Here is a 12254-nt window from a genome sequence, read left to right on the forward strand (position 1 = left end):
GCAGAAACATTCGGAGTAGGCACAGCAGTGCCCTGCAGCCCACGGCTGAGCAAGCGGGAGGGGAACGGGCCCTGCAGAGCTGCCTGGCCCCTGAGTGGTGGGCAGCAGCCTCTCCCTGTGCGGGTCTAAGGTGGCAGCTTCCTAAATCATCCCTCCTAGGGGCACTTTCGTTTTAGGGTAGTGCTGCCAGAGCATTTTCTCGTTGAAATGCATGCTATTTCTTACAAATTACTTTTCTCTCATTGCTTGTTTAGGTGACAATTAGGGTCATTTAATTTTTTAAAGTTACAAAAGCATGTATGACGTTTTCAAGGAATTTCCTTTCAGGATAGGACAGGAGGGACTACAACATAGTTCTGTTATAGAAAGAGCAGAAGGGGCTCCCCTTTGAGTCACGGGCGGGCCTTGCAGAGAGCTGGCCAGTGATTGGGGAAGCGCAACGAGGGCTGAGCCAAGAAGAGCAAGGGAACCAACCGGGTCAGATGCGGTGGCTCACGCCTGTAATCCCAACACTTTGGGAGGCCGAGGCAGGCAGATACGAGGTCCAGAGATCGAGATCATCCTGGCCAACACTGTGAAACTCCATCTCTACTAAAAATACAAAAATTAGCTGGGCGCATGGTGGCACGTGCTTGTAATCCCAGCTACTCAGAAGTCTGGGACAGGAGAATCCCTTGAACCAGGGAGTCAGAGGTTGCAGCAAGCAGTGAGCTGAGACTGTGCCACTGCACTCCAGCCTGGCGACAGAGCAAGACTCTGTCTCACAAAAAAAGAGAACTAGCCAGCTGGAAGGAAGGCAGAAGACCAAGACCCCAGAGCGCAAGAACTCAGGGGTTTGTCCCGAAGCTCAAGGAAGGGAATGTCATTGAGGCTGAAGAAATCGGGCAACGAGCACCCGGTCCCTTTTCTGTACTGCTCAGCTGGGTTTCAGCCGCCTTCTGCCCGCAACCTGACTGTCATACCCCAGCGCACACACACACCACCCTAGCAGATGGCTCATCTGTCTGAGTCTCCAACCCTGCCTCACCCAGCCTGGCTTAACCTGGAGGGCTCCTTGTATCCTGATCCCCTCCAGGCTGTTTTGTACCTTTAGGGTGACAACCATCCTGATTTTTCTGGGACCAAGGGATTTCCTGGAACACTAGAAAACTTTCAAGCCAGGAGGTACTGAGCACCCTCTCTCTGACCCAACAGCTCCTGAGCTAGGCCAGAGCCTGTTTCCTTGGCCTTTACTACACACACTCCTTCACCCCAACACACACACACACACACACACACTCCCCAATTTGCACCTGAGAAACCTCAGGCAACTCAGGTGACACAGTGAAGATTTCAGATGCTTCTGCTGGGCAGACGGAGCCACCCTGATCCAGACCCAGCTGTACTGTCGTCTGCTACCTCAGTTTTAGAGCTGGGAGGGATCTGAGCTCATCCTGTAAGATGTGCAGACCCAATTTCCAAGAAGCAGAGTGACTGATCCAAGCCAGGACCCGCCCAGTCCTCCTGACTCTTGTTCATCAAACATTCAGCTGCTATGTTTAGAAAATACTGGCAGAGAGGAGCCAAAATCCACAGCCCTGCATCAACACATGAGCTGTTCTTTTCAAGGAGGGCCTGTTATGCCTTGGCTTGTGTCCCCAGAAAGATGCTGAAGTTCTAACACCCAGTGCCCGGGAACGTGGTCTTATTTGGTGATACAGCCTTGGCAGATGAACAAGCTAAAATGAGGTCATGAGGGTGAGCCCTAAGTCCAGTGTGACTGACGTCCCCATAACAAGTACAGATCTGGCCGGGCGCAGTGGCTCATGCCTGTAATCCCAGTACTTTGGGAGGCCGAGGCAGGCAGGTCACGAGGTCAAGAGATTACAACCAACATGGTGAAACACCATCTCTACTAAAAATACAAATATTAGCCAGGCGTGGTGGGGTACCTGTAGTCCCAGCTACTCAGGAGGCCGAGGCAGGAGAATGGCTTGAACCTAGAGGTGGAGGTTTCAGTGAGCCTAGACTGCACCACTGTGCTCTAGCCTGGGTAACAGAGCAAGACTCTGTCTCAAAAAAACGGGAGATTTAGCCACAGACACACAGAAGGAAGATGATGTGAAGACACAAGGAGATGACAAAATCTACAAGCCAGGCCTGAGGCTACCAGAAGCCAGAGAAAAGGCCTGGGACAGACTGTACCTCAGGAGGAGCCAACCCAGCCAACACCTGGACTTTGGACTTCTGGCCTCAGAACCGGGAGACGATACATTCCCGCTGCTTGAGCCCTGCCGTCTGTGGGGTTTTCTTACTGCAGCCCTAGAAGATGGACCCAGAGCCCCAGCTTCCGTATCTCGGGAACGAGGCCCGCTTCAAGCTGCAGGTGTCCCGCCAGCCTTGTGGCCTGTTGTCCTCTGGCAAAGGGTGGTCTTTCAGTTGCCAGCGCTGAGTCATCGCTGCAGCCGGATGATGACCAGGAAGAACAGATGGGATGCTTATACCTGCTCTGCTATCCAGGAAATTAGCATCCTGATTTTCTCCTCTCAAATCAAAGCGAGATATGGCTTAAAAAAACATACTCCGGGCCGGGCGCGGTGGCTCACGCCTGTAATCCCAGCACGTTGGGAGGCTAAGGCGGGTGGATCACAAGGTCAAGAGATCAAGACCATCCTGGTCAACATGGTGAAACCCCATCTCTACTAAAAATACAAAAAATTAGCTGGGCATGGTGGCGCATGCCTGTAATCCCAGCTACTCAGGAGGCTGGGGCAGGAGAATTGCCTGAACCCAGGAGGTGGAGGTTGCAGTGAGCCGAGATCGCACCATTGCACTCCAGCCTGGGTAACAAGAGCAAAACTCCATCTCAAAAAAAAAAAAAAAACATGCTCTGGAGGCCGAGGCAGGAGGATCACTTGAAGCCAGGAGTTTGAGACCAGCCTGGCTCACATGGTGAAACCCATTCTCTACTAAAAATACAAAAATTAGCCAGGTGTGGTGGTGTACACATGTGGTCCCAGCTACTCAGGAGGCTGAGGCATGAGAATTGTTTGAACACGGGAGGCAGAGGTTGGAGTGAGCTGAGATCACGTCACTGTACTTCAGCCTGGGCAACAGAGCAGGACTCTGTCTCAAAAACAAACAAGCAACAAAAAAAACATACTCTGCTGTATGGGCAAGAGTTCCACTTACCCTAAGGTACACAAAAAAATAATTAAGCCTGGGTAACCACCAGGAAGAGATCTGATAAGTGCATAAGATACAGACTTGGGTTTGAACTCTGGCTTGAAAATGCAACCTCAGACAAGTTACTTGGTCTTTCTAGACTTCATTATCCTCTGAAGATTGTTGGGAAGATTATATAAGATGATGCATGTAAACACTTGGTCAAGTACCCAGTACACAATAAGGTATAATAACGGGGTAACAACTTTAATATCTGACAAAATATAACTCAAAGGATGTTCATTATAGACATAAGTATGCCCAATACTGTATATGAGATTCAGAATATGTTAGCCTCTGGCTGTGTGATTAAAAGAATACGTAGGCCTCGTCTGGTGGCTTACACCTGTAATCCCAGTAATTTGGGAGGCCGAGGCTGGTGGATCACTTGAGGTCAGGAGTTCAGGACCAGTCTGGCATCATGGTCGCTACTAAAAATACAAAAATTAGCCAGGCATGGTGGCACATGCCCGTAATCTCAGCTACTTGAGAGGCTGAAGCAGCTTGAACCCAGGAGGCGGAGGTTGCAGTGAGCTGAGATTAGGCCACTGCCCTCCAGACTGGGGGACAGAGCAAGACTCCATCTCAAAAAAAAAAAAAAAAAAAAAAAAGATAAAATCCCAGTCTCATCAGGGACACTCACTGTCTCCTCCCCCGCAAAAAAGAAACAAAAGTCAGAGAGAGTTGTCAGTCAACAGTTACACTGAGGTGTACCCATCAACTTGAAAACAAGGAGAAAAATTGAGGCCCTCTGAAATGCATACATCAAAATCAGTACAGACGCTACAAGGTAGAGAAATGCAGGTTTGCCTTACATAGAAAACGTGACTCCCAGACCTTTAAACTTGAATGAAACCTGGTCAAAGCTCAGCCATTGAGCTTTGTGTGGGGAGAGGAGGCCATGGCACCTGGCTGCCAATACTGCTGCCCCTTGGAAAACCCGTCAGAGGAGGAGATGGGTGCCCCAAGGTGTCTCCAGCTGCTGCTCTAAGATCTTTCTTTCCCTCCTTCCTTTCTTCCTTTCCTCGTCCTTCCTTCCCTTCCTTTCTTCTTCCCTCTGTCCCTCCCTCCCTCCCTCCTTTCCTTCAGCTGCTGCCCTAAGCTCTAAGATCCTTCCTTTTCCTTTTTTTTTTTTTTTTGAGACGGAGTCTCGCTCTTATCGTCCAGGCTGGAGTACAGTGGCACAATCCCAGCTCACTGCAACCTCTGCCTCCTGGGATTCTTCTGCCTCAGCCTTCTGAGTAGCTGGGATTACAGATGCCTGCCACCACGCTGGGCTAATTTTTTTTTTTTTTTTTTTTTTTTTTTTTTTTGAGACGGAGTTTCGCTCTTGTTACCCAGGCTGGAGTGCAATGGCGCGATCTCGGCTCACCGCAACCTCCGCCTCCCGGGTTCAGGCAATTCTCCTGCCTCAGCCTCCTGAGTAGCTGGGATTACAGGCACGTGCCACCATGCCCAGCTAATTTTTTGTATTTTTAGTAGAGACAGGGTTTCACCATGTTGACCAGGATGGTCTCGATCTCTTGACCTGGTGATCCGCCCGCCTCAGCCTCCCAAAGTGCTGGGATTACAGGTTTGAGCCACCGCGCCCGGCTTAATTTTTGTATTTTTAGTAGAGATGGCGTTTCACCATGTTGGCCAGGTTGGTCTCAAACTCCTGACCTCAGGTGATCCGCCTGCCTTGGCCTCCCAAAGCACTGGGATTACAGGTATGATCCACCACGCCTGGCCTGCTCTAAGATATTTCACTCATCCTTCATGGCTCTCCACCCTGGCAGAGATCCAGCCCAGGCCAATTACATCTGAATCCTCAAAGGTGGGGCCTGAGGGTCTGTATTTTTGAAAGCTCCCTCAAGACACTTGAGCTCAGAAGTTCAAAAGCAGCCGGGACAACATAGTGAGACCTCGTTGCTACTAAAAAATTCAAATGAACAAAAAAATTAGTCGGGTATGGGGGAGCATGCCTGTAGTACCAGCTACTTGGGAGGCTGAGGAAGTCAAGGCTGCAGTGAGCCATGATCACACCACTGCACTCCAGTCTTGGTGACGGGAGTGAGACCCTGTCTCAAAAAAAAAAAAAAAAGGAAAAGCTCATTGAAATGATTGTGATGTGCAGCCAGTATTCAGAATCCCTGATCTTACCAGTTCCCCCGGGGTTCAAGTGATTCTCCTGCCTCAGCTCCCCAAGCAACTGGGATCACAGTTGCGCACCACCATACCCAGCTAATTTTTGAATTTTTTTGTAGAGACAGGCTTTCACTATGTTGCTCAGACTAGTCTGGAACTCCTGGGCTCAAATGATCTGCCTGCCTTGGCCACCCAAAGTGCTAGGATTATAGGTGTGAGTCATCTTGCCTGGCTGCCTTTGTCCATTCTTCTGTTTTTTAGTATCTGGTTAATTTCCAGTTTAGGAGTATTACAACTTGTGCTTATGAACCTTTTTAGTACATGTCTTCTGATGGCCCCATGTATGCATTCCTTTCGGTTTTTTTTTGAAATGGAGTCTCAGTCTGTCACCAGGCTAGAGTACAATAGTGCGATCTCAGCTCACTGCAACCTCCACCTCCCGGGTTCAAGCCATTCTCCTGCCTCAGCCTCCCGAGTAGCTGGGACTACAGGCACGGGTCACCACACCAAGCTAATTTCTGTATTTTTAGTACAGATGGGGTTTCACCATATTGGCCAGGATGGTCTCGATCTCTCGACCTCATGATCAGCTCGCCTCAGCCTCCCAAAGTGCTTGGATTACAAGCATGAGCCACCACACCCGGCCTCCATGTATGCATTTCTGCAGGGCATATACCCAACAGAAAATGCTGGACCTGAGATGTGTACGTTCAACTTTAGTAGCTGCTGCCAAGTGGTTTTCCACAGTGATGATGGCAATTTCCCTTCCCATCTGCAGTGCGTGAACTTTCCGTGGCCTTGTTAACACGTCCGTCTTTTTCTTTATACCATTTTGGTGGGGTTTAGAGGAGATTCAAGGAGTTTTCTATAGACTTCAAGTTACAGACTTCTCCTTTTCTTCTGGAGACAGCCATAGAAAGCCAGCCAGTTTTCCCGATGAATGTGAATGAGAAGCAGTAGCCCAAATGGTTATTAGCAGCCAACTGCTACCAAGTTAAAAAGCAAGAACTTGATTACATCATTAAGCTGCTGGATCAGCAACCCAATCCATTTCCTTACTGTTTAGACTGGTTTCGCTGTGGTTTTTCTGTTATCTGTATCTGAATACATCTTTAGTGTTCTCTTCGTAAAGTGTTTGAAGTCTTACAAAATCCTTGTGAAGGTGAGAGTTACGGGTTCCTTTATCCTGATGTGGAAACTGATTGTCCAGTGAAACTCAATAATTCCCCCCAAGGCTGGGGAGTTAGCAAAGGGTAGAACTGGGGCTAGAATCAGGATTACAGATCCCTGGCCTCCCACTTTTCCACCTTCCCTCTCCTGACAGAAAGTACGACTGTCATCTCTCGTTTTGTGAAAATGGCCATGAGTCCTTTGATCACATAGCTGCATCTCTTCACTGATGCCAAATTATGTAGCAAATATGCAAACAGCCATGCTGGCAAACAGAAGGGCAAACCACATTTTGTAAACGGAGCTTTAGCAGCTGTGTTCCTTGCTTCGCCCCATTATGAGAAAACTGCCAACCACGTGAGGTGAGTCCCTGGTCCTCTAGGGAATACAGAGCTGATGCGTTTTACTCATAAATCACCAATAAAGAAATGAAGATGGTGAGAAGAGAAGGAGCCAAAATTGTAGTAGCAATTTCACCTTCCAGCTAGACAGATGCAGAGTTGTAACTAGCAGCTTCCCAACTTAGAAACCCAAGAGTATTTCACCTCCTTTTGTACAGCAACAATCCATTGATAGAAAATTTCAATGGAGCTGAAGACAGTTCAGTGATCTAAAACATCTTGTCACTATAAAACAGACTTTGTGATTCAGCCTAACTGCCCTGTCTGTACAAAACATTGTAAAGTACTCTGCAGTCAACCTGTGCTCATGGCAGGGGGTGCAGAACCCATCACTAATCACTTCAAATCACTGCGAATCTGTCTTCGACCTCCAACTCAACCGAGGAAGTGGCTCCTGGAGCAAAGACTCAAATGCTTGCTGTAGGATGGGCAGCAAACTGCTCATGTCACCTGGCCCTGTGTAAAATTCTCCAGTGGCTTCACATTGCAATCCCAATGAAATCCACATTCCTTCATCTGACCTTCAAGGCTCTTCACAGGTTGGCCCTGCCTATCGCTCTAACAACAGTGCTCCAGGCTTGCTGGTCTTCCTCTATGCCTTGAACGTTTTATGTTTCTGTGGCCTCAGGGACTTTGCACTTCTCCTTCCTCTTCTGGGACTTTCCTCCCTGCCTCCTTGTCTGGTTACCTCCTCATTTTTCAGTTCTCTGACAAATGTTACCTTCAAGATGAGCCTGACTATCTTCTGTGTGGCTGCACCCTGTCACTCTCTCAGGTTTATTACTGTAAGCTCCAGGACAGCAGAGACCCTGTCTTCCTCACAGCTGTATTCGCAATGCCCAGAACAACAGCAGGACCATAAAAGATGCTCAGTAACTACCAGGTGAATAAATTGGTCAATGAATAAAGATGGAGATTAACCACTGGGTGTGTTCTCTTCTTGGCTACTTGCACTGCGATCATCTCACTTTCACTAGCTGTGTTGCCAAAGAAATACTCCCAGGAAAAGAAAGTACAGAGAAAGAAAAAAAGGCGAGGCATGGTGGCTTATGCCTGGAACCTCAATACTTTGGGAGGCCAAGGTGGAAGTATCACTTGAACCCAGAAGTTTGAGACCAGTCTGGGCAATACAGGAAGATTCCATCTCTACAAAAAATACAAAAATTAGTCGGGTAATGGGGCAAGGGCCTGTGGTTCCCACCTACTCCGGAGGCTGAAGTAGAAGGTTTGCTTGAGCCAGGGAGGTAGAGGCAGTTAGCCAAGATAGCACCTCTGCATTCCAATCTGGGTGACAGGGCAAGACCCTGTCTCAAAAAATAGATAGACGGATAAGACAGAAAGATATAGATAGATAGATGGATAGATAGATAGACAGACAGACAGACAGGCAGCAGATAGATAAGATTTAAAAAAAAAAAAAAAAAAAAAAAACCACCACCAGAGTAAGGGACAGGGGTGGGGGAACAAGTAGGAAAGGAGATTGGACATAATCTTACACAAGAATGATATGAAACTCTGGGTTCTTTTCCCATACCCTCAGGTCTCTCAGGAGGCTGCATTAGATAGATTTCCAGGCTCGCCCGAAAGCTACATCACATGATTATTTAACATTTTTTTAAAATGGTCTTTTTCACTCAGCAACCATGACCACGGTCCCGCTGCGTTGCTGATCAGGCCGGGAGAAGGCATTAGGTTTGTGAACAGATGTGAGGATAAGTGAGACACATCTTTTTCTGGACATGTACCTATGATTATTACCACAGGATCGGTCTTACAAAAATGACGACCACCCGTTCCCCACTGCAGGGCGATACCCTCGCCATCCTTAGCACAGAGTGAGTAAATTATGATTAAACCTCAGCTTTCGGAGACCTTCTGGTTCGGGCTTCCCATTTAACAGATGAGGAAGGTTGAGGTATGGGGTTAGGGAGCTTTCTGCCGACTCGAGATTGGGTCCTGTCCTGACACCGCCAATTTGGGTAAATCGGCTAATTTGGGTAAATTGCCCTTTGGCGATGGACAGACTTTCCTTCCCCTCCGGAACCGCAGAGCGCAGAGAGGAAGGGGCGGGCGCCAGCGCCAGGGTCTGCAGTTCCCACCGCCCTCCCCCATGTCGCAGGAGAGGGAGACCGAGATGCACACAACCAAGTTCAACACCGCGGCTCCCAGCCAGGGTGTCCCCGCATGGCGTCCCGCAGTCCTCCCCGCTGCGCCCGTCCGCCCCCAGCCCTCGGCGGCGTCCCAGCCCCGGAGGCGTCCCGCGAAGCCCAGGGGCCTGGGGCGCTCGGAGCTGCGGCCAAGACCCTCCTCCAGACGCCGGAACGCGCGCGGTAGCTCTCGGCTGCGTGAGGCCCGAACGGGGGCGGCGGGGCGGCGGGGCGGCGGGGCGGGCGCGGGGGAGAGAACGACGCGGGGCGCGGGGAGGAGCCAGAACCCGGAGCTCCTTTCCCGAGAGGCGGGAGCGTCGGCTCGGGTTTCTGCGGAACGGATGTCGGCCCTTTGCCCGGGTCGCGAGGCTGCCCTGGACTCCAGAAACTGCGCGCCGCAGCCGGCACCCCTGCTCCCCGCCCCCTCCCCGGTCCCTCTCCGCCCCACGCCCCGACCCCAGCGCCTTCCGTGGCCTCCGCGCCCGGCGGGCAGAGACGGCCGAGGGCGGGACCAGGCCAATTCCGGGGAGCCGCCGGGGTCCCGTTGGGGACTGAGGCCCGGAAGACGCCGCCCGCCGCTCGCCGCCCGCGCCGCGCCCACCTGTAGTAGCGGTCATCCTTGAAGGGCGTGAGGTCCTCCTTGAGCTCGCGGTACACCTCCTGCAACCGCCGGCACAGGTGCTTGAGCTCGCTGCAGAGCTGGGGCTCGAAGGCAGGGTACTCGGCGTCCATGCCTCCCAGGCCCCGGCCCCGCCGCTCCGCCCTTTGTGTCGCCGCCAGCGCCCCCTCTCTCCTAGCGCCGGGGATCCGGCTGCGGCGCGCTGGGCGGGACCGAGGAGGAGGAGCAGGTGCGGGGGAGGTGGGGAGGGGGCGCGCAGGAAGGGGACCTGGCGCGCTCAGGGCGCGGCCGCGAGCACGCTGGGAGCTGGGCCCGGCGCGGGTGGGGGCTGGGGGTCCCGGCCCCGCGCCCCAGGCCCCGCGGAGAGGGCCTGAATGTGGGAGGGTGCCGCGCCCATCCGCCTCCGCGCCCCTCCGCCGCCGCCTTAGGAGAGGCAGAAGGCGGGGGAGGAAGTGCAACGCAAGGTCGTCTGCCGCCCAGGACAGAAATCTCAGTGCCGCCCTCGCCAGTGGCAGCGCTGGGAAGGGAAGACATGGAGGTGGGAGCATGGAGGAAAATGGGGCTTGGGGGCCGGACCGAGGGCCCTTTCCCGCTGGGAAGGTCAAGGCTGGAGCCGGCTACCGCGTTCAGCACCGCGGACAGCTCCCATGGGCGACTTTTAGCTTCTTGAGCTCCACTCGGCCTAATGCAGAAACATTTAAAACTAAGCCCATCAGAGTTATAGTCATAATAAATATTTTTCTAATGAAGTGTGTCCAAGTGAGGTGCCTCTTCCCACATGTACTAAAACAACCAAAAAAAGTCTAGGCAGAGGAGTTTCTCACTCTCTGCAAGCTCAACACTAGTGTGCAAACTACAGGCTTAACAAATTAACACGTCTTCGACGGAATGACTTCTCCAAAGCGTGGTGTGATCTCCTCTTGTGAATTTTTCCAATAATAGGTGGAGAAACAGTCGCTCCAGACGATGTTAGTGCATTTCCATCTGAACCCAGGGGAGGTTTCCCCGAAGATTGGTCCTGCCTGCACTAGGGGAACCTCTTACAAGTACACTTCTAGGGACAAAATCTACCCAGTTGAACCTACATAATTGAATATCGATCCCAGGAATCTGTATTTGTCCAAACCCCTCAGGCAATTCTGATGACCACTCAGGTGCCAGTGGTCTCAGCATTCCCTTGTTTCCTGCTGTCTGTGCCTATGCTGTCACTCCACCCACATTTCCTTGCTCTGTATTTTTATTTCTTCTCTCCTTGACATTTTGGAACAGCTTTTCTATGCTAGTCAGGCTCCCCTATCAGGGTTTGCACAACTTCCCATAACTGCTGATCATCTTGCATTGCACACAGGTTTTAGCCTTAATTCATTAACATAAGCATTTGTGTTTAATCATCTCAGGATTTTTTTTTTTTTTAAGAGCTCAGGATTTGGTAATACTCAAAATACAGTGCATAAAGAGGCAAACTAAGAAGAAGAACTTCAGAGAACACACAGGCAGATTTGTTTTCTGAAATGAGAGACTGTGAGTTCAGCATGTGCCATATTTTAAACATTGTTATCATTGGCTACAGAGAGCTTATTTTTAGGAGTAATATAGGCCAATCTCCCAGGTACATCAAAACACTTAAAAATCCTCTAGGGAGCCTTCCTTAGCTTCTGAAGCCTAGGATTTTTTCTCCTTCTTTGAAGTACAGTAGCCCCTGGAGGATAATACACATCTGGCTCCGGAACTGTGAGGTACTAATCTACTTTGTTAGTTCTTTTGTTACAAACAGCCAGAAATTTGAGATAAAACATGCCACACACACACACAGTGGCTATACATGTTATGCACAGCTAAGCCACATACTATACTGTAATTTTTCTGTACATTTTATTTCCCATAGAATTAATGGTTGTCATTTTTACCACTGATTTTTTTTTCTTTTGAGACAGTCTAGCTCTGTCGCCCAGGCTGCTGTGCAGGTGCAGGGGTGTGATCTCGGCTCCCTACAACCTGTGCCTCCTGGGTTCAAGCGATTCTCCTGCCTCAGCCTCCAAAGTAATGGATTACAGGTACCCGCCATCACACCCAGCTAATTTTTGTATTTTTAGTAGAGACAGGATTTCACTGTGTTGGCCAGGCTGGTCTTGAACTCCTGACCTCGCAAGCTGCCCGCCTTGGCCTCCCAAAGTGATGGGATTACATATTTGCATGATTTTAAAATATACTTAATATAACCACAGATCCCCCACCAATTGTCTAATTTATCTCTTAAGATACTAAGATGCATGAGACATTCTGTCAATTTCCCTTTTTGTGAATGACAGCTCTCCTGGGCCTTCTGACCAGCTGTGGTCAAGTTATCCTCACAGCCAGTGCTTGGCTGCCTGTAGGGATCTCTGGGCCATCATCCTGGTACTTCTCTCCCCTCTGCTCTGCTTGAATCCCACATTTTCTATTTACTGGTACAAAATATGTGCTACAAGATTTTGAGAAAAGATGCATGGGATACAAATTTTTTGAGGTTGTGGATGTAGGAAAATGTCATTCTTTTACAATTTCTTGATAGCTTGACTAGGAAGAAAAACTTTGTTTGGAAATAGT

At 50.2% G+C, this 12254-nt stretch overlaps 1 protein-coding gene across 2 annotated transcripts in view; it reads right to left on the minus strand.

Moving 5' to 3' along the window:
• The window catches only part of TMEM181 (transmembrane protein 181), a 105163-nt gene extending 95345 nt beyond the window's left edge, over nucleotides 1-9818 (minus strand). The window contains exon 1 of one of the 2 annotated variants that reach the window (XM_039467636.2): nucleotides 9651-9818. In XM_039467636.2, the coding sequence (XP_039323570.1) occupies nucleotides 9651-9781 (131 nt within the window). In that variant the 5' untranslated portion in view covers nucleotides 9782-9818. The remainder of the gene's footprint in view (nucleotides 1-9650) is intronic. The other variant, XM_074397185.1, reaches the window with a different exon arrangement.
• Nucleotides 9819-12254: the final 2436 nt, after the last annotated feature.

Source organism: Saimiri boliviensis, chromosome 4 (genome assembly GCF_048565385.1).
Source record: "Saimiri boliviensis isolate mSaiBol1 chromosome 4, mSaiBol1.pri, whole genome shotgun sequence".
In the NCBI taxonomy this organism is placed as follows: Eukaryota; Metazoa; Chordata; class Mammalia; order Primates; family Cebidae; genus Saimiri; species Saimiri boliviensis.